This window comes from Coregonus clupeaformis, chromosome 24, assembly GCF_020615455.1.
Source record: "Coregonus clupeaformis isolate EN_2021a chromosome 24, ASM2061545v1, whole genome shotgun sequence".
Classification (NCBI taxonomy): Eukaryota; Metazoa; Chordata; class Actinopteri; order Salmoniformes; family Salmonidae; genus Coregonus; species Coregonus clupeaformis.
The window spans coordinates 17596214-17617750 of NC_059215.1; the positions used below are offsets into that span (position 1 = coordinate 17596214).

The window sequence follows — 21537 nt, forward strand, 5'->3', positions numbered from 1 at the left end:
GTGTGTGTGTGTGTGTCTGTGTGTGTCTGTGTGTGTGTTTGTCTGTGTGTGTATGTGTGTGTCTGTATGTGTCTGTCTGTGTGTGTGTGTGTCTGTGTCTGTGTGTGTGTGTGTGTCTGTCTGTGTGTGTGTGTCTGTCTGTGTGTGTCTGTGTGTGTCTGTGTGTGTATGTATGTATGTGTGTGGGTGTCTGTGGGTGTCTGTGTGTGTCTGTGTGTGTGTCTGTGTGTGTCGGGATAAAGAGAGAGAACAAGACTACCGATTTAGAGAGAGCGAGAAAGAGAGAAAGAGAGAAAGAGAGCATAAACGACCTTGAGACAGCATAGCAGAAAGAGACCACAGCAGAGTATAGGCTAGTAGTGTGGCAGTTCTGTACAGTCTGTCACCCACTGTTTAACCAGCAGAGCAGGCAGCCAAATGATGGATGCTTCTACTGTGCAGTAGATCGAGTATCTGTATGACACCCCATAAATTAATGATTTCTGCTGTTCAGTATAGAACTATTTATCAATCTCTCTTGAGGCAGAACAAGATGGCACCGATAGACATGGTCACCTGGTTCCTGGCTCCTAAGCAACTTTGCAGTATTTTTTGTGTGTGTTATTTCTCACATGATTAGCTCAGAACGTTTTTTGCATTATTACATACAGCCAAAAATAACTTTGGGATATTAGAGCAGCGGTAACTCACCAGCATTTCGACCAGAAATACGACTTTCCTGTGCAAACCATCCACCGCTTCTGAGGATATTACTCGCTAATATTCAGTCCCTGGACAATAAAGTAGACAAGCTCAGGGCGAGGATCTCCTTCCAGAGTGGCATCAGGAACTGTAACAGAATCATGGCTCTCTCCAGATATACTGTCCCCGTCCATACAGCCAGCTGTGTTCTCAGTACATCGCGCAGACAGCAATAAAGAACTCTCCGGGAAAAATAAAGGCAGAGGTGTATGTTTCATGATAAATTACTCATGGTGTGATTGTAGTAACGTACCGGAACTCAAGTCCTTTTTTTTCACCGGACCTAGAATACCTCACAATCAAATGCTGACCGCATTACCTCCTGAGAGAATTCTATTCGGTCATCGTCACAGCCGTGTATATTTCCCCTCAAACCGATACCTCGACGGCTCTCAAGGAATTACACTGGACTTTGTGCAAACTAAAACTGCATATCATGAGGCCACATTTATTGTAGCTGGGGACTTAAATAAAGCAACCAAAGTTTTACATTGCCTGCGCTACTCATGCATCTCCATTCTGCTACTCACTTCCTATGGGCAGAAACTCAAACAGGTAGTACCCGTGGTAAGGACTGTTCAACACTGGTCTGACCAATCGGAAACCATGCTTCAAGATTGTTTTGATCACGCAGACTGGGATATGTTCCGGGTTGCCCCTGAGAATAACATTACCATATACGCTGACACGGTGACTGAGTTCATCAGGAAGTGTATAGGGGATGTTGTTCCCACCCCGTGACGATTAAAAACTATACAAACCAAAATCCGTGGATAGATGGCAGCATTCGTGCAAAACTGAAAGCGCGAACCACCGCATTTAACCACGGCAAGGTGACTGGGAATATGGTCGAGTACAAACAGGTCAATTATGTAATAAAAGAGGCAAAACGTCAGTACAGAGACAAAGTGCAGTCGCAATTCAACGGCTCAGACACAAGATGTATGTGGCAGGGACTCCAGACAATCACTTATTATAAAGAGAAAACCAGCCACGTCGCTGACATCGAAATCTTGCTATGGGACAAGCTAAACACCTTCTTCGCCCGCTTCGAGGAAAACACAGTGCTGCCGACGCGAGCCACCGCCGCTTCCGAGGACTGTGAGCTCTCTTTCTCCGTGGCCGACGTGAGTAAGACATTTAAGCGAGTTAACCATCGCAAGGCTGGCGGCCCAGACGGCATTCCTAGCCGTGTCCTAAGCGCATGCGCAGACCAGCTGGCTGTAGAATTTATAGACATATTGTGGCTTGCGAAGGTATTCACCCCCCTTGGCATTTTACCTATTTTGTTGCCTTACAACCTGGGTGCATGCTCAGCCCTCTCCTGTACTCCCTGTTTACCCATGACTGTATGGCCACGCACATCTCCAACTCAATTATCAAGTTTGCAGATGACACAACAGTGGTAGGCCTGATTCCCAACAACAACGAGACAGCCTACAGGGAGTAGGTGAGGTCCCTGGCGGAGTGGTGCCAGGAAAATAACCTCTCCCTCAATCAAAACAAAACAAAGGAGCTGATCGTGCACTTCAGGAGACAGCAGAGGGAGCACGCCCCCATCCACATCGACGGGGCCACAGTAGAGAAGGTGAAATGCTTCAAATTCCTTGGCGTACATCTGACCATCTGAAATGGTCCACCCACACAGACAGTGTGGTGAAGAAGGCGTCTTAGCCCCTAAGACCCTCACAAACTTTTACAGATGCACCATTGTGAGCATCATGTCAGGCTGTATTCCCACCTGGTACGGCAACTGCACTGTCCGCAACCGCAGGGCTCTCCAGAAGGTGGTGCAGTCTACCCAACGCATCACCGGGGGCACACTGCCTGCCCTCCAGGACATCTACAGCACCCGGTGTCACAGGAGGGCCAAAAAAGATCATCAAGGACCTCAGGTACCTGAGCCATGGCCTGTTAACCCCGCTACTATCCAGAAGGCGAGGTCAGTACAGGTGCATCAAAGCTGGGACCGAGAGACTGAAAAACAGCTTCTATCTCAAGGCCATCAGACTGTTAAATAGTCACCACTAGCTGGCCCTGCCCAGTACCCTGCCCTGAACTTTAGTCACTGTCACTAGTCGGCTACCAGCCGGTTACTCACCCCTGCACCTTAGAGGCTGCTGCTTAAGTACATAGACATGGAACACTGGTCACTTTAATAATGGAACACTGGTCACTTTAATAACGTTTACATACTGTTTAACTTACTTCATATGTATGTACTTTATTCTAGTCAAGGCCATCCTATTCAACTATTGCTGTACATATACTATTCTATCCTACGTATTCTTCAGATATACAGAGCATTTGGAAAATATTCAGACCCCTTGACTTTTTCCACATTTTTTACGGTACAGCCTTATTCTAAAATTGATTAAATGTGGCTTTTTTTCTTCATCAATCTACACACAATACCCTGTCGTGACTTGCCCTCATGGGCTGAGGATCAAAGATACCGGCTAGGCAAAGGTTTGAACACCCCCTTTCCTGGGGGCCAGTTTTATGACCGGTCGTAAATTCCTTACAGAAACGTTATTTTCCTTGCCATGCAGTATTGGGAGAGGGAATTTCCCTGTGGAACAAAGGAAGTCTTCCCACCAAGACTACAACATCCAAAAGTGGATAATAAAACAATATTCCTACTTCAAAGAATGGGGGAAATGGTCGGTGGGGACTTAAAGAACAATCATGTCAAATTCGTTACTATGTTGTGATGTCATTAAAGACGGTGGAACAACATAACTGTATCTCTGGGGGTGTACACTTCCCAGTTATGAGGTTTGCATCTAATTGTTGTATAAAACAAATGATTAAGTATAATAATAATTTTGTGAAGATAACAATGTGATTTTAGCATTCTAGATGAGATTATTGTTTTCCATATTGATTTGTTCTCAGTCAGTGGCCACGCCCAGATGAGCACAAACATAATGGAACAACCCCTTTTACCCCGAGTGCATAAAAAGCCTTGAAAAACAATTTAACATTAGACCAGGAAGTGTGAAGCTGAAGCTACACGGCTTAAAATGGTTAGACCAGGAAGCCCGACGGCATAAAATAGTTGACACTCTACAGACCAGCTGACGTGAAGCGTGATCTAAACGTTACAAAATGGTTTAAACTAGGGACCTGTTTTCATTGTATTACTACGTTAGTAATCAATAACCTATGTGTGTGTGTTTGTATTCTGTGTTATTATTTAGTTAGTTAGTAAATAAATAATTAATTAATTAAACCAAATTGTGTATTGCTGAATCATCAATAGGGTTAGGGTTCTTGCAGGTTCAAGGATTATGCGACGTTCAGAATGAGAATGAAAAGAGGTAATTATTTAATAAGTGACTGTTATCGATATATAACATACCTTCTAAGAGTTTAATTCGGGAGATTGTAACTCGATAAACAACTTCTTCCGTGGTGCCCCAAATTCCTAATGAGTTTATTGTTACATGATTAATTTAATCGAGTGACAATTAAACATAGTTAGTTGATTCGATAAATAACAGTCAATACATTAAAGTAAGTCACGTCACAACACCCCATAATGACAAAGCAAAAACAGGTTTTTATAAAAAAAATTTGCTAAAAGCATACAAATAAAACTGAAAAATCACATTTACATAAGTATTCAGACACTTTACTCAGTACTTTGTTGAAGCACCTTTGGCAGCAATTACAGCCTAGATGAGGCTACAAGCTTGGCATACCTGTATTTGGAGAGTTTCTCCCATTCTTCTCTGCAGATCCTCTCAAGCTCAGTCAGGTTGGATGGGGAGCGTCACTGCACAGCTATTTTCAGGTCTTTTCGATCGGGTTCAAGTCCGGGCTCTGGCTGGGCCACTCAAGGACATTCAGAGACTTGTCCCGAAGCCACTCCTGCGTTGTCTTGGCTGCATGCTTAGGGTCGTTGTCCTGTTGGAAGGTGAACCTTCGCCCCAATCTGAGGTCCTGAGCACTCTGAAGCAGGTTTTAATCAAGGATATCTCTGTACTTTGCTCCGTTCATCTTTCCCTCGATCCTAACTAGTCTCCCAGTCCCTGCAGATGAAAAACATCCCCACAGCATGATGCTGCCACCACCATGCTTCACCGTAGGGATGGTGCCAGGTTTCCTCCAGACGTGACGCTTTGCATTCAGGCCAAAGAGTTCAATCTTGGTTTCATCAGACCAGAGAATCTTGTTTCTAATGGTCTGAGAGTACTTTAGCTGCCTTTTAGCAAAATCCAAGCAGGCTGTCATGTGCATTTTACTGAGGTGTGGCTTCCGTCTGGCCACTCTACCATAAAGGCCTGATTGGTGGAGTGCTGCACAGATGGTTGTCCTTCTGGAAGGTTATCCCATCTCCACAGAGGAACTCTGGAGCTCTGTCAGAGTGACCATCAGGTTCTTGGTCACCTCCCTGACCAAGGCCCTTCTCCCCCGATTGTTCAGTTTGTTCAGCGGCCAGCTCTAGGAAGAGTCTTGGTGGTTCCAAACTTCTTCCATTTAAGAATGATGGAGGCCACTGTGTTCTTGGGGACCTTCAATTCTGCAGACAGTTTTTGGTACCCTTCCCCAGATCTGTGCCTCGACACAATCTTGGCTCGGAGCTCTACGGACAATTGCTTAGACTTCCTGGCTTGGTTTTTGCTCTGACATGCACTGGCAACTGTGGGACCTTATATAGATAGGTGTGTGCCTTTCCAAATCATGTCCAATCAATTGAATTTACCACAGGTGGACTCCAATTAAGTTGTAAAAACATCTCAAGGATGATCAATGGAAACAGGATGCACCGGAGCTCAATTTCGAGTCTCATAGCAAAGGGTCTGAATATTTATGTAAATAAGGTATTTCTGTTTTTTATTTGCAAAAAAATCTAAAAACCTGTTTTCGCTTTGTCATTATGGGGTATTGTGTGTAGTTTGATGAGGATAAAATGTATTTAATCCATTTTAGAATAAGGCTGTAAAGTAACAAAATGTGGAAAAAGTGAAGGGGTCTGAATACTTTCCGAATGCACTGCACTAGAACACCTAATAATTCAAGGGTTTTTCTTTATTTTTACTATTTTCTACATTGTATAATAATAGTGAAGACATCAACACTATGAAATAACACATTTGGAATCATGTAGTAACCTGAAAAGTGTTAAACAAATCCAAATATATTTTATATTTGAGATTCTTCAAATAGCCACCCTTTGCCTTGATGACAGCTTTGCACACCTGACTGGTGTAGCATATCGAGAAGCTGATTATTACACAGGTGCACCTTGTGCTGGGGACAAGAAAAGGCCACTCTAAAATGTGCAGTTTTGTCACACAATACAATGCCACAGATGTCTCAAGTTTTCAGGGAGCTTGCAATTGGCATGCTGACTGCAAGAATGCCCACTAGAGCTGTTGCCAGATAATTTTATGTTCATTTCTCTACCATAAGCCGCCTCCAAAGTTGTTTTCGAGAATTTGGCAGTACGTCCAACCAGCCTCACAACCGCAGACCACGTGTAACCAGCCCAGGACCTCCAAATTCGGCTTCTTCACCTGCAGGATGGTCTGAGACCAGCGTCCAGGACAGCTGATGAAACTGAGGAGTATTTGTGTCTGTAATGAAGCCCTTTTGTGGGAAAGAAACTCATTCTGATTGGCTGGGCCTGGCTCCCAAATGGGTGGACCTATGCCCTCCCAGACCCACCCATGGCTGCACACCTGCCCAGCCATCTGAAATCCATAGATTACGGCCTAATGAATATATTTCAATTGACTGATTTCCTTATATGAACTATAACTCTGTATAATCGTTGAAATTGACGCATGTTGCGTTTATATTTTTGTTCAGTATATACAGCTCTGGAAAAAAGTAAGAGACCACTGCAAAATTATCAGTTTCTCTGGTTTTACTATTTATAGGTATGTGTTTGGGTAAAAATAACATTTTTGTTTTATTCTATAAACTACTGACAACATTTCTCCCAAATTCCAAATAAAAATATTGTCATTTAGAGCATTTATTTGCAGAAAATGACAACTGGTCAAAATAACAAAAAAGATGCAGTGTTGTCAGACCTTGAATAATACAAAGAAAATAAGTTCACGTTCATTTTTATACAACACAATACTAATGTTTTAACTTAGGAAGAGTTCAGAAATCAATATTTGGTGGAATAACCCTGATTTTCAATCACAGCTTTCATGCGTCTTGGCATGCTCTCCACCAGTCTTTCACATTGTTGTTGGGTGACTTTATGCCACTCCTGGCGCAAAAATTCAAGCAGCTCGGCTTTGTTTGATGGCTTGTGACCATCCATCTTCCTCTTGATCACATTCCAGAAGTTTTCAATGGGGTTCAGGTCTGGAGATTGGGCTGGCCATGACAGGGTCTTGATCTGGTGGTCCTCCATCCACACCTTGATTGACCTGGCTGTGTGGCATGGCGCATTTTCCTGCTGGAAAAACCAATCCTCAGAGTTGGGGAACAATGTCAGAGCAAAAGGAAGCACGTTTTCTTCCAGGACAACCTTGTACGTGGCTTGATTCATGCGTCCTTCACAAAGACAAATCTGCCCGATTCCAGCCTTGCTGAAGCACCCCCGGATCATCACCGATCCTCCACCAAATTTCACAGTGGGTGCGAGACACTGTGGCTTGTAGGCCTCTCCAGTTCTCCGTCTAACCATTAGACGACCAGGTGTTGGGCAAAGCTGAAAATTGGACTCATCAGAGAAGATTAACTTACTCCAGTCCTCTACGGTCCAATCCTTATGGTATTTTGCAAACCTCAGCCTGGCTCTTCTTTGCTCGATGAAGGGCTTTTTTCTAGCTTTGCACGACTTCAGCCCTGCCCCTAGGAGCCTGTTTCGAACCGTCCTAGCCGCGCACTTCATCCCAGCTGCCGTTTGCCATTCTTTTTGTAGGTCACTTGATGTCATCCTATGGTTGTTGATTGATATTCGAATGAGTTGGCAGTCATCCCAGTCAGTAGAGAGTCGTTTTCGCCCTCTGCCGGTCTGTAGCTTTGCTGTCCCCAATGTCTGCTGTTTGACCTTGTTCTTATGAACCACCGTCTTTTAAATTTTAAGGATGGAAGCAACCTGACGCTCACTGTATCCCTCTGCCAGTAAAGCCAGAATTGAACCGTTCTTTTCCTCACTCAAAACTTTCATTTTCAACTCTTTTGGCATGGTCAAAAGTTATTTTCTGATTAATATTACTTTTTAGGTACTTTTAGCACTGTTTTTGCCATCCAGCTGGTCCTATTGCAAGAGGATAGTGATGACCACAGCAGTGGTTTTTATACTTTTCCTTGTTAAATAAGATTTTGTTCAGGTGATCACCTAATCAGTACCTAATTCAGTAGAATGAGGTGTGCCTATGTTGGAATTCAACAGACACTGGAATGGAATGACTGTCATACATGTATGGAATGACTGTCATACATGATTTGACTGTCATACATGATTTAAGAAAAATGTGGTCTCTTAATTTTTTCCACAGCTGTATACTGTACATACTCTGGACTCCAACATAATATTTATATATTTCTTAATTCCATTCTTTAACCATTTTAGATTTGTGTGTATTGTTAGATATTACTGCACTGTTGGAGCTAGGAACACAAGCATTTAGCTACACCCGCAATAACATCTGCTAAATATGTGTATGCGACCAATACAATTTGATTTGATTTCAGCAGTAACTGTCTCAGGTTTCAAGCTTGTCGTGGTTTACAACTCAAAAGTGTGCCATGATGCCAAAGAACAGTTGCAATTGTCCCCTAACTAGAACACAGCCTTAAGAGAGATAGCGTAAATGTTTACTAACTGAGCACACTAAAATGTTAGAAAAACTTCCACATGTTCTAGCACTGAACCAAAGTGCAATATGAGCGTGTTATCCTTTCTATTCCCCAGTGGGTCGTTTCCCGGGCGATAGTGACTGGATTCTATTACACAGTATTACAAGATAAAAGTCAAAATGGGAATCTGAAATGAATGGAATAAAATGAATGAGTCAGAGTACTCTGCGTTCTTGGAGTGTGTATGTGTGTGTGTGTGTGTGTGTGTGTGTGTGTGTGTGTGTGTGTGTGTGTGTGTGTGTGTGTGTGTGTGTGTGTGTATGTGTGTGTGTGTGTGTGTACAGGGGTGACAGAGAGGTGGAGGGCTCTGCGGGAGAGAAAGAGAGCGGTTTTCCATCACATATCACTTCTCTCCTTCTCGCCCCACTTTCTCCGTTATGTGGAATTTGGAACTTCCACAGAGTTCCATGCAGTTCTACAGAGTTCCAAACAGAGAACTCAAAAGCAAACCAACCACTGGTATGTAATTAGACCTCTGTGGTTAAGTTTGAAATCATTTCTCTGTTGCTCAGATTAGCAGCAATACAGTGCCTTGCAAAAGTATTCATCCCCCTTGGCATTTTTCCTATTTTGTTGCATTACAACCTGTAATTTAAATGGATTTTGATTTTGATTTCATGTACATACACAAAAGAGTCCACATTGGTGAAGTGAAATTAAAAAAATAACTTGTTTCAAAAAATTATATAAAATAAATAACAGAAAAGTGGTGCGTGCATATGTATTCACCCCCTTTGCTATGAAGCCCCTAAATAAGACCTGTTGCAACCAATTACCTTCAGAAGTCACATAATTAGTTAAATAAAGTCCACCTGTGTGCAATCTAAGTGTCACATGATCTGTCACATCATCTCAGTATATATACACCTGTTCTGAAAGGCCCCAGAGTCTGCAACACCACTAAGCAAGAGGCACCACCAAGCAAGCGGCACCATGAAGACCAAGGAGCTCTCCAAACAGGTCAGGGACAAAGTTGTGGAGGAGTACCGATCAGGGTTGGGTTATAAAAAAATATCAGACATTTTTGAACATCCCACAGAGCACCATTAAATCCATTATTTAAAAAATGGAACGAATATGGCACCACAACAAACCTGCCAAGAGAGGGCCGCCCACCAAAACTCACGGACCAGGCAAGGAGGGCATTAATCAGAGGCAACGCTACACAGCGGAGATTGGAGTATCTGTCCATAGGACTACTTTAAGCCATACACTCCACAGAGCTGGGCTTTACGGAAGAGTGACCAGAAAAAAGCCATTACTTAAAGAAAAAAATAAGCAAACAGGTTTGGTGTTCGTCAACAGGCATGTGGGAGACTCCCCAAACATATGGAAGAAGGTACTCTGGTCAGATGAGACTAAAATTGAGCTTTTTGGCCATCATGGAAAATGCTATGTCTAGCGCAAACCCAACACCTCTCATCACCCCGAGAACACCATCCATGGTGGTGGCAGCATTATGCTATGGGGATGTTTTTCATCGGCAGGGACTGGGAAACTGGTCAGAATTGAAGGAATGATGGATGGCGCTAAATACAGGGAAATTCTTGAGGGAAACCCGTTTCAATCTTCCAGAGATTTGAGACTGGGACGGAGGTTCACCTTCCAGCAGGACAAGGACCCTAAGCATACTGCTAAAGCAACACTCCAGTGGTTTAAGGGGAAACATTTAAATGTCTTGGAATGGCCTAGTCAAAGCCCAGACCTCAATCCAATTGAGAATCTGTGGTATGACTTAAAGATTGCTGTACACCAGCGGAACCCATCCAACTTGAAGGAGCTGGAGCAGTTTTGCCTTGAAGAATGGGCAAAAAGAAGAAAGACAGAGAGAGGGAAATTGATAGACATACAGAGAGGATACTATAGCGATTACGAGTTGCTGTCAACTCATTCTCTCCAGCAGCCCCTGCATACGTAACACAGCACAGCAGGCCACACTTCACTACACTGCCTTCCACAGGGGAAAAGTCAACCCAGATTCAGCTGTTATGAAAACAGAACATGTGACCACAAAATGAACCAACGCTGGACCACATAAATTGACTGAGGCATTCATTCATTGTAGTTCTACGAAAGCCATGAACAAAAGCCTCGCTGCATGGCTTACTTCTTCCTTCTGAAACCAAGACAACAAACAAAGACTGTGGGAGGAATTAGGCTATATAGTAAATGTTCTATAAATATGTTTTACAAAACAAGATAACTTATTTCAGTTCAAAGGATTCTCTTTGTATACAAGGTTTATATGGTTTAATGTGTGGGGATCTCTCTGGATCTCTGCTAGTCCAAACCACTCAGAATCACATCAAAGTGGTGGAGGCCGAGAGGCATGTGTGTGTGTATGGCTCAATAGTCGCCAGGAATGAACGATAAACAATGCATAAATAGGCTGCAACACACATTTAAATGGACATTCTTCTTTCCTTAGTTAAATACAAAGACTTGCTTGGTAAGGATGAAAAAGTGATCAAGTTGTCTGACAAAGTGTAGCCTAGCTGTGCATGCATGCCCAGTCAAGGATATCTAAACAAAAAGCTTTTAAAAGTCAGGAATCACCTCTGTGAAGTCTACATGACCCACCACCTCCTCATCAAAGAGCTCAGTACCATACACAAAAAAATAAAATGTATGCACGCATGACTGTAAGTCGCTTTGGATAAAAGCGTCTGCTAAATGGCATATTATTATTATTATTATATTATATTATATTATATATTATATTATATTATATTAATTCTTATCCTAATGTGTGCCACATGCATAGCCAACCAAACCTCTTATGACAGAGTGGTTGCATCTCAAATGGCACCATATTCAGCATAGGGCTCTGGTCAGGGTCAAAAGTAGTGCATTAGATAAAAGATGGGGTGCCATTTGGGACGCATCCTGAATCTGAGTTCAATAGCTGTGACTAACAGAAGCAGACAGGTTTGACACATGGCAGCAGTCACACATCAGCTCCTCTTCTGGCCAGGTGTGAAAGCAGACAGCGGAGTGGAGGAGCTTGGGGCCTCCTGTTCAATCGATTCTCCAATTGAGCGCAAACACACACACACACACACACACACACACACACACACACACACACAGCCTTGGAACAGCCAAGGTGTTTCTGGAGGTGGAACTAAGACTGCAAGACTGGAAGAGTGCTCAGAGTAATGTCACCAGAAAACAATGTGGCCCAGCGGCCTGTCTGCCTCACCGAGCCTCACTGGCCAGCTCCAGCACCAGCTCCAGCATCAGGTGCAAAGTTCACCATCAGAGATAGTAAAACTACAAGACAATGTTCAGTCACAAAGCCAGGATTCACATGTTTGTGTCGGATATCAGGCCAACGTTGCGACCAGTTGCGACATTTGAACAGTTATGCTTACTCCTTGTGTCAAATGCATGGAAAAGACAGATAAGCATTTCATTTCTCTGAATTAGGAAGCATTGGGATGTATAATTGTTTAAATGTCTGGCTCTAGTGTTTTTTCTGGGAACTCAAATCAAGTATGCATCAATTTAAAAAGAACTGGCTGAGAATGTTGCTATTGGTGGTTTAGGCAGTGATGAAGCTTCCCACATGTGACAACCAAAACAGTGAGGCAGAAAGAAAAGGAGAGACAAAGCCTAGTTTCTATAACCTAAAGAGAAATCCAAGACATCTTCTATCCTTCCCTTCCACATCAACACCCACACAGTCGTTCCCCCCATTCTGTTCAATAAACCAATCTGCTCCCTTCAGGGTCTTATAGGAGCTAAATAGAGTAAACAGTGGTGTAGCTGCTACCAGAAAACACCAATTACAACACACCCCTTCTACTCAGCATCAACAAACACTCATCTGTGAGCCTCAAGCCTTCGTATGGGGAGATAGTAGTGCACTATAGTAGTGCCATTTGTGAAGCACCCTGCCTCTAGCCTCTAGTCTTAGCTCAGGCTGAATCTACGATGCTATACAGGAAGGGATGCTATACAGGAAGGGATGCTATACAGTAAGGGGTGCTATACAGGAAGGGGTGCTATACAGGAAGGGATGCTATACAGGAAGGGATGCTATACAGGAAGGGGTGCTATACAGGAAGGGATGCTATACAGGAAGGGATGCTATACAGGAAGGGATGCTATACAGGAAGGGATGCTATACAGGAAGGGGTGCTATACAGGAAGGGATGCTATACAGGAAGGGATGCTATACAGGAAGGGATGCTATACAGGAAGGGATGCTATACAGTAAGGGGTGCTATACAGGAAGGGATGCTATACAGGAAGGGATGCTATACAGGAAGGGATGCTATACAGGAAGGGATGCTATACAGGAAGGGATGCTATACAGTAAGGGGTGCTATACAGGAAGGGGTGCTATACAGGAAGGGATGCTATACAGGAAGGGATGCTATACAGGAAGGGATGCTATACAGGAAGGGATGCTACACAGGAAGGGATGCTATACAGGAAGGGATGCTATACAGGAAGGGATGCTACACAGGAAGGGATGCTACACAGGAAGGGATGCTACACAGGAAGGGATGCTATACAGGAAGGGATGCTACACAGGAAGGGATGCTACACAGGAAGGGATGCTACACAGGAAGGGATGTTACACAGGAAGGGATGCTACACAGGAAGGGATGCTACACAGGAAGGGATGCTATACAGGAAGGGATGCTATACAGGAAGGGATGCTACACAGGAAGGGAAGGGATGCTATACAGGAAGGGATGCTACACAGGAAGGGATGCTACACAGGAAGGGACGCTATACAGGAAGGGATGCTAACAGGAAGGGATGCTATACAGGAAGGAATGCTATACAGGAAGGGGTTTTATACAGTTATTGTCAAGGCTGTCTCCACATTATTATTTCACTAATAATTCTGTTTAGGTTCAAGCTGCATTGTCTCCTGAAAGGAAGTATTAGTTAATACCCACCACCATAAGCTCTTTACTACAATCTATTCAAAGGCTAAACTGCTGCCTTGTGAAAACATGGAGACCTGTTTGCATGTTAATTCCAAAAGACACAGCTCCATTTCCCTACACTTCACATTCACTACTTAAGTTGGCATTATACATCGCCTTTTCTCAAATGTCATTACAGAGAAAATTATTTCAGAGAATTTGGTGTGCCATCTGAGAGAGTACAAAGGCTGACTAACTAAAAGCTTCAGCTGGCAGCTGCTGCAGGCCAGGCAGCATCACAATCAATGGCCATTCCTATGTGACAGTATCAACGCGCATGCCCTGTCCAGCTGAGGATCTCTTTTTTTTCAGCCATCTATTTCCTGTGTTTGATGGGTGCAAAATCGACTTGTCACTTAAATCTCGCTGGATTGATTGCTTTGCTTGTGCCTTCTGGTTTTTCCCTTTAACGTTATCACCGAGTAAATGTGTGTTATGACCTGTCAAACACCCCGGTAATGGCTGAAATGGGCTCAGTGGAATGCATTGTCTTTCCGTTGCATCTATAAGAACGCTAAAGCTTCGTCAGGGCTTTAACGCATCGTCTCAACACTTACATCACAAGAAAGAGAAGAAAGATACATTTATTTTGATGGGTGTACATTATTTTGTGGAATTGAAAAAAGTAAAAATGTAAAACAATTGAAATGTTTACAATTAGATGAGCTGAAATGAAAGCAACTTCCGAAAATGAACACTTGGATTATAGCGATATTATGTCTGATCTCGCAAACAATCTAAAGTATGTATAGATGGGTGTAATCTAGAGCCAAGCCTGTTGATTTTTTATCTGAGGGTATTCTGCTATTGACACACTTCTTGAATTATGCAACAGAACGTGACAACAACAGTCATTAATGATGCAGTCTAGACAGCGCAGGGGATTGCAGGTAGGCCTAGACAGCAAGTCTTTGGTGGTTTCAGGCCTGTTCCACCCATTTATGTTAATGTTTTAATATATGCAACTGCACCCAGTGTATTTATGCAAATGAGGCACATATACTTGACTTTCTTTTAACATAAAATATTTTGTAAATACTTGATACCATTACAAAATGTATATATGAGTGCATTCTAATATATATATATATATATATTATTATTATTTTTACAATAAATTGAATACCTGAATTCCCACCAAAATCCCTGAACTCCATTCATTATTTGTCCGTGCCAGTAAAATGTTTTATATGCTATAATTCTGTCAATATCTACATTTAAAAAATTCAAAACTTTTGGATAATCTTCATCCATTGTCCAGTTGTTGCATTTATTAGAATGATTATTTATTAGAAAAACCTTTCAACAATTTTGATGACCATTGCTAGTGACAGGCTAGCCAGGTAGAGATAACCTGGTCCCAGATGTCTTTGTGATCTTGCGAACTCCATTGCTATCATTGTCAAGCCAAACATGACAATTCCATAAGGAGATGGTAAGAGAGCAGCAATAAAATGGTGTCCAGGCTAAGGTAGAGTCTAAAGAGAGTAATGTAAAATCTATGATCCGTTGAATGTGTGTGGAGGATACAGAATGTTCTAGAATGTTCCTGGTAGATGTTTCCAGTGCTGGTTCTGAATGTTCTGAGGAGAGAATATAGCACAGAATATAGCCCTATTTGGTAAAAGACCAAGTCCATATTATGGCAAGAACAGCTCAAATAAGCAAAGAGAAACGACAGTCTATCATTACTTTAAGACATGAAGGGCAGTCAATACGGAACATTTCAAGAACTTTGAAAGTTTCTTCAAGTGCAGTCACAAAAACCATCAAGCGCTATGATGAAACTGGCTCTCATGAGGACCACCACAGCATGGCTACCACAGCATTCTGCAGCGATACGCCATCCCATCTGGTTTGGGCTTAGTGGGACTATCATTTGTTTTTCAACAGGACAATGACCCAACACACCTCCAGGTTGTGTAAGGGCTATTTTACCAAGACGGAGAGTGATGGAGTGCTGCATCAGATGACCTGGCCTCCACAATCCCCCGACCTCAACCAAATTGAGATGGTTTGGGATGAGTCGGACCGCAGAGTGAAGGAAAAGCATCCAACAAGTGCTCAGCATATGTGAGAACTCCTTCAAGACTGTTGGAAAAGCATTCCAGGTGAAGCTGGTTGAGAGAATGCCAAGAGTGTGCAAAGCTGTCCTCAAGGCAAAGGGTGGCTATTTGTAGAATCTCAAATATAAAATATATGTTGATTTGTTCTACACTTTTTTGGTTACTACATGATTCCATATGTGTTATTTCATAGTTTTGATGTCTTCACTATTATTCTACAATGTAGAAAATTGTAAAAAATAAATAAAAACCCTTGAATGAGTAGGTGTGTCCAAACTTGTTGCATCACTGCCTGGTATGGAAACTGCTCGGCCTCCGACCGCAATTCACTACAGAGGGTAGTGCGTACAGCCCAGTACATCACTGGGGCCAAGCTTTCTGCCATCCAGGTCCTCTATACCAGGCGGTGTCAGAGGAAGGCCCTAAAAATTGTCAAGGACTCCAGCCACCCTAGTCATAGACTGTTCTTTCTGCTACCGCACGGAAAGCGGTACCGGAGCGCCAAGTCTAGGTCCAAAAGGCTTCTTAACAGCTTCTACCCCCAAGCCATTGTTACAGGAGTGGGTCGCAGTTCCGGAGCGACCCACTAGGTGTCATCCTCCATCAACCATAGGCACCTCCTCACTCACAGTCGGGACTAATTATCTGCCTATTGGTGTCACCTGTGGCTATCTGATTCACCTGTGTATTTATGCCCTCACGTCCCTGTGTTCCCTTGCTCAGTTTCTTGATGTCAAGCAGTACGTATCAGTGTCGGATTACGTGACGGAGTTGTAGGTACTCGAGAAGTGTCCTCCCTGTGTCATTGTGTTTTTCCAGTCAGAGTTAGTATTTCGTATTGTTTGTTGTCAGCCTGTTATTTGGAGACCTATGTGCTCCTCATTTGTTTTCATGTATAGTCTGTTGTTTTGTATCCTGGCTTTTGGACCACCAGTAAAGATCCTTGTTTCACCATCTCTGCCTACTGTCTATCCTTAACCGCACCTGGGTCACACCTCAAACCAACCCTTACAAGCCTTAAGACTCCTGAACAGCTAATCAAATGGCTACCCGAACTATTTGCATGATTTTTCCTAAAACTGCATTGTTGGTTAAGGGCTTGTAAGTAAGCATTTCACTGTAAGGTTGTATTCGGCGCATGTGACAATAAACATTTTATTTGATTGGATTATAGAAAAAAAATTATAGGGTCAGGAAAACAGTCTCTGGAATTCACCCTCTCTCTTCACCTCCTGACCCACAGAAAACGTCAAAAGAAAATGACCCCGGATGATCATAGGGGGGTCATTTTCTTAGGACCTTTTCTTCTTATCTTTTTTACTACAAAACATGCTCACTGTCAAAGGGACATATAAATACTGTACATCCTACACATAATGGGTTGATTTGTAGGAGGCGTCCCATCTGTATCTTTTCCTGTCAGATATGAGTCATACAGTACGAGGACTGCTATGTGTTTTTAGTGGTGGTGAAATGATCCAGAAGCTACACATAGGCTACAGTATATCTTCTCCCTCCATAACATACTGGAGCAAATGTAACATAATACAATTGCTATTTGATAAAACCTTTATGCCACAATTACAACATTAACGTGATCAAGTGTCCGATGTTTCTGGATTTGCATCTTTGATATCTAAACAGAGTTGTTTGATTGTGCAGCTAAAGATATATAAACCATATCCAGCTAGCCAGGACAGTCCTGGAACAGAACAACTAAAGGTAAACCATCTCCAGCTAGCCAGGACAGTCCTGGAACAGAACAGTGGATGGCCCTAAACTCTGACCTTAGCTTGCTCAATCTCCTCCTTTCCTAAATCCCTAATTCACACTGCGTCCAGCCGAGCCCAATTGTGATCCGGATGAATCATTGTGTTTCAGCTTAAGTGGCTGAACCTGGCCTCTAGCATAGCAGCATCCCTCTCTTACTCACTCATCCCCTTCCTCCTCTTCCCTTCCCTTTAGCATCCAAGCACTCACTCACCCCCTCCCTCCTCTCTCCCTTGGACTCTAGCATAGCATCGACTCACTTACTCACTCACCCATTTGTCATCATCATGCTGCTTGCAACATGAGATCAGATTCTGTCCTGTCCAATGTTTCCCAACATTTCCTATCATTGCTCTGGTCGTACTTACTGTTACCCAAACATAAACAGGGATTGATTCCTGCTGCTAATGTTTGTTTAGTTTTTCTAAGATCAGATGCTGTACTGTCCTGTGATTGTCCAGTGTTTCCCAACATTTCCCCATCACTGGTCTGGCCGTACATAATGTACGGCCAGGGCTCAGTTCTAGGCCCTCTCCTATTCTCGCTATACACCAAGTCACTTGGCTCTGTCATATCCTCACATGGCCTCTCCTATCATTGCTACGCTGACGACACACAACTAATCTTCTCCTTTCCCCCTTCTGATAACCAGGTGGCGAATCGCATCTCTGCATGTCTGGCAGACATATCAGTATGGATGATGGATCACCACCTCAAGCTGAACCTCGGCAAGACGGAGCTGCCCTTCCTCCCGGGGAAGGACTGCCCGTTCCATGATCTCGCCATCACGGTTGACAACTCCGTTGTGTCCTCCTCCCAGAGTGCGAAGAGCCTTGGCGTGACCCTGGACAACACCCTGTCGTTCTCCGCTAACATCAAGGCGGTGACCCGATCCTGTAGGTTCATGCTCTACAACATTCGGAGAGTACGACCCTGCCTTACACAGGAAGCGGCACAGGTCCTAATCCAGGCACTTGTCATCTCCCGTCTGGATTACTGCAACTCGCTGTTGGCTGGGCTCCGGAGACATTTGAAACCCCACCTCTTTAAGGAATACCTGGGATAGGATAAAGTAATCCTTCAACCCCCCCACTTTACTCCACCCCCCCCAAAAAAAACAACATTGTAAAGTGGTTATCCCACTGGCTATAAGGTGAATGCACCTATTTGTAAGTCGCTCTGGATAAGAGTGTCTGCTAAATGACGTAAATGTAAATGTAAATGTTACCTGAACGTCATGTGGAGACTCACAAGGGTCTCCAGACGGATTGATTCCTGCTGGTAAAGTTTTTGTTTTGTGCATTTCCCATCAGTGGCGAGTGCTAGCAACAAGATCAGCTGCTGTACTGTTCTGTACTGTCCAATGTTTCCCAACATTCCCCCCAACCCAGACAGTGACAGTGAGTAAGATTGTGAGCCTTCAGTGATTGACTGAAGTATTTTCTCTTTCTTTAATATCCATACAAGAGCATCATTGTTAGCTTCTACTATGGAGTAGCCTACATTTTAACAATATGGATTATATGGAGGATTATGAAGGTGAATGGAAGGAAACCTACTGAAATCTCAGTATCCTTAGTTTCAAGAACTAAATGAGCAGATGTAGGCCAACTGTATTATTCAAATCAGTTGGGAGGGACCTTTATAAAAATGCCTTCAATGCCTTGGAAACACAATGCATTATTTATGCACATCACTGCAAATAATTTGGGGTATTTTTGCAAATGTGTTTAGTGGGTTGTTTAGTAAGAGTGTATTTTGTAACTCTCATTGTGCTGGCTCAGTAGTGCACTATTGAGTGACCATGAGGTTTTAAAACACACCAAAACAACTAAAGTCCATCTCTCTTTTGTAACAAAATGTTCATGAGAAAAACGATTCAGTCCAATATCTGGTTGTGTGGCTTTAGATATGCATAGCCGATGTGGTATGAGTTACCTATAATACAAGAGCAGCCTATTCATTCCCTTCAAGTCAAATTAACTATGCCAGTGACACTATATGACAAATGCTGGTCTATTTGACACTGTATAGCAACGAAGTTGCCAGACTTTCCAAATCATTGGCTACAATGTTACAATGTTCTCGCTCTGAAAGTGCATGGCCATATTGTCGCACGAGATAGTGTAATTGTTGCAAGAATGCACTTTAGAATGTAGCCGATCATTATTGTAAATTACTCGAAAATTACTCGATTATTTAATTCAGTTCTCTATAGTCTATCTGACTGTCATCAAGTGAGTAGGCCTATGACGTTGTGATGAATGTATCGTTTCCAAGACTTTCTAACCTTAGCTTCTCCTCCGGACAAGCCACGACAATAGCCTACCTTTATAAAGATTACAACTGAACAACCGCAACATAGTTGTTTTTACATCCTAAATCGCATGCAGCTCAACACAAATATTTCAATAGGATTTGGTTTGAACTGAACCCGCGAAGGTGTAACCTGATCACTGCAACAAAAAAAATCCCTAGCCTACAGCCACATAGATTCTGAACCATAAACGATTCACACGCATAAATAGGCCACCTTTAAAACCCGCGAATGATAGCTACAAATGTTTGGGCATTCTACAGCGGCGAAATCGGTGCAATGCATGTGCATATTGATCGGGTCCGTATAGCCTACTGATCGATTCAAGGGAAAGTGTGCTGCCTACCTAGAACTGGGGACGCGCAGGCCTTTCCCTTTCAGCGATGTGCTGTGATATATGTTTTGTCTAGCTGCTGAATAACCTTATAAGACAACATTGAACGAGCATGTCAACAACAGAACAAGAACAAAGGGCATACAGTATTTTGAATCATTCGTGGGGCTACATCTCATCTGGGAATGGGAGTCAAACCGAGCAGCTGGTAGCACGACACTGTCATACATGGCTTTGAATCCCCTTTGATTTAAGCAAAAAAATGAACCCATATGAAGCTCAACACATCTGTAGGTTAGTTGACGACAGTTGTTTTGTTATGTCAATAACACACTAAATGAATCATGTATGCTGGCTACAGACAGGTGGTTATGAAATGAGCATTTGACAAAAGGTGAGCAGGTTAGATTGCCTATATCCTATGAAGTATGTCTCACAAATATGGCACCTATATGATTAGAAGGAATAGCCTGGCCCTATTGTTCATATCGATCACTAGCAGACTGGTTGAGTCTAAAGCCTATAGGTGTTATGAAGACATTTTTGCTGGGGCGAACAGCAGGCTATGTGGTGAATAGCCTACATTGCATGATAGACCTATATTGCTAAAGAGTGGGCATGCAGTTTCACAATGCAATAGGCTACAACACACTAGACTGTCACTTACCATCAATAGCTGCTGTAGGAGATAGGATCTCCAAACTGAGCAGAAATCCCACGAAGAACAACCTCATTGCCAACACCTTTGCAATGCCAGATGGCATTGCTTTTTTGTTAAAAAAAAAATACTGGATATAACGTTGGCTAGAATTCTAAAATCAAATAATATATTCAAACACCTCATCCGAACACCCCGAATGGTCCGGTGCGATTGCCCGTTCTCTTTGCGCCCTGCAACCACGCACTGAGAATAGCAAAGGTAGGCAGCAGTAGGCTATGGATCCAAATGTAGAAACAGAGAGAGGCTTGCTAAAGCCTAGTGAGCCTACGTGTTGTGCTCATGCACAGTCATGTATATGTATTATACATTATCAGCATGCATGATCCATATAAGCCCACACACTATTTTTCAAAGGAAAATCTATTGTGAACACAATGTGGCTTCACCATTCCTCTAGAAATGTCCAACTAGTTCACAAGCTCCTCAAATCTCCGTCACTGCGGCAGTGTTGAAAATATCCCATGCCATAAAATTAAAAATAAAAGCGCCTTTTTCTTTGGGAGCTCAACCGCCTCTGTTACTGGTGGTTACAACACATTGAGTGGATGCTGGTGAGTCTGAAGCGCCGACACACACAGCACTCTGGAACCAGTGGATGACGTCACCAATTAAATTCTTACAGAAAATCGGAAACTACGCGGCAAGCTCCCTTTGCGCAAGCGCCGAGACGCTTTTCAGCGCATTCAACTGGCGCCACTACACCAACCATATTGGCACAAGGACAGTTGTTTTCTGCAGTTTCAATTTGGTTAACAAGTGGACACCCTCAAATCTGTCTGTCATTAGAGTTGAACAGGTCCGAAATA

General features: G+C 43.0%; 1 protein-coding gene across 4 annotated transcripts in view; it reads right to left on the minus strand.

Moving 5' to 3' along the window:
* LOC121537905 (low-density lipoprotein receptor-related protein 1-like) overlaps window positions 1-21257 on the minus strand; it is a 211359-nt gene extending 190102 nt beyond the window's left edge. For all 4 annotated transcript variants that reach the window (XM_045207075.1, XM_045207073.1, XM_045207074.1 and 1 more), the window contains exon 1: window positions 20678-21257. In XM_045207075.1, the coding sequence (XP_045063010.1) occupies window positions 20678-20774 (97 nt within the window). In that variant the 5' untranslated portion in view covers window positions 20775-21257. The remainder of the gene's footprint in view (window positions 1-20677) is intronic.
* Between the last annotated feature and the right edge of the window lie 280 nt (window positions 21258-21537).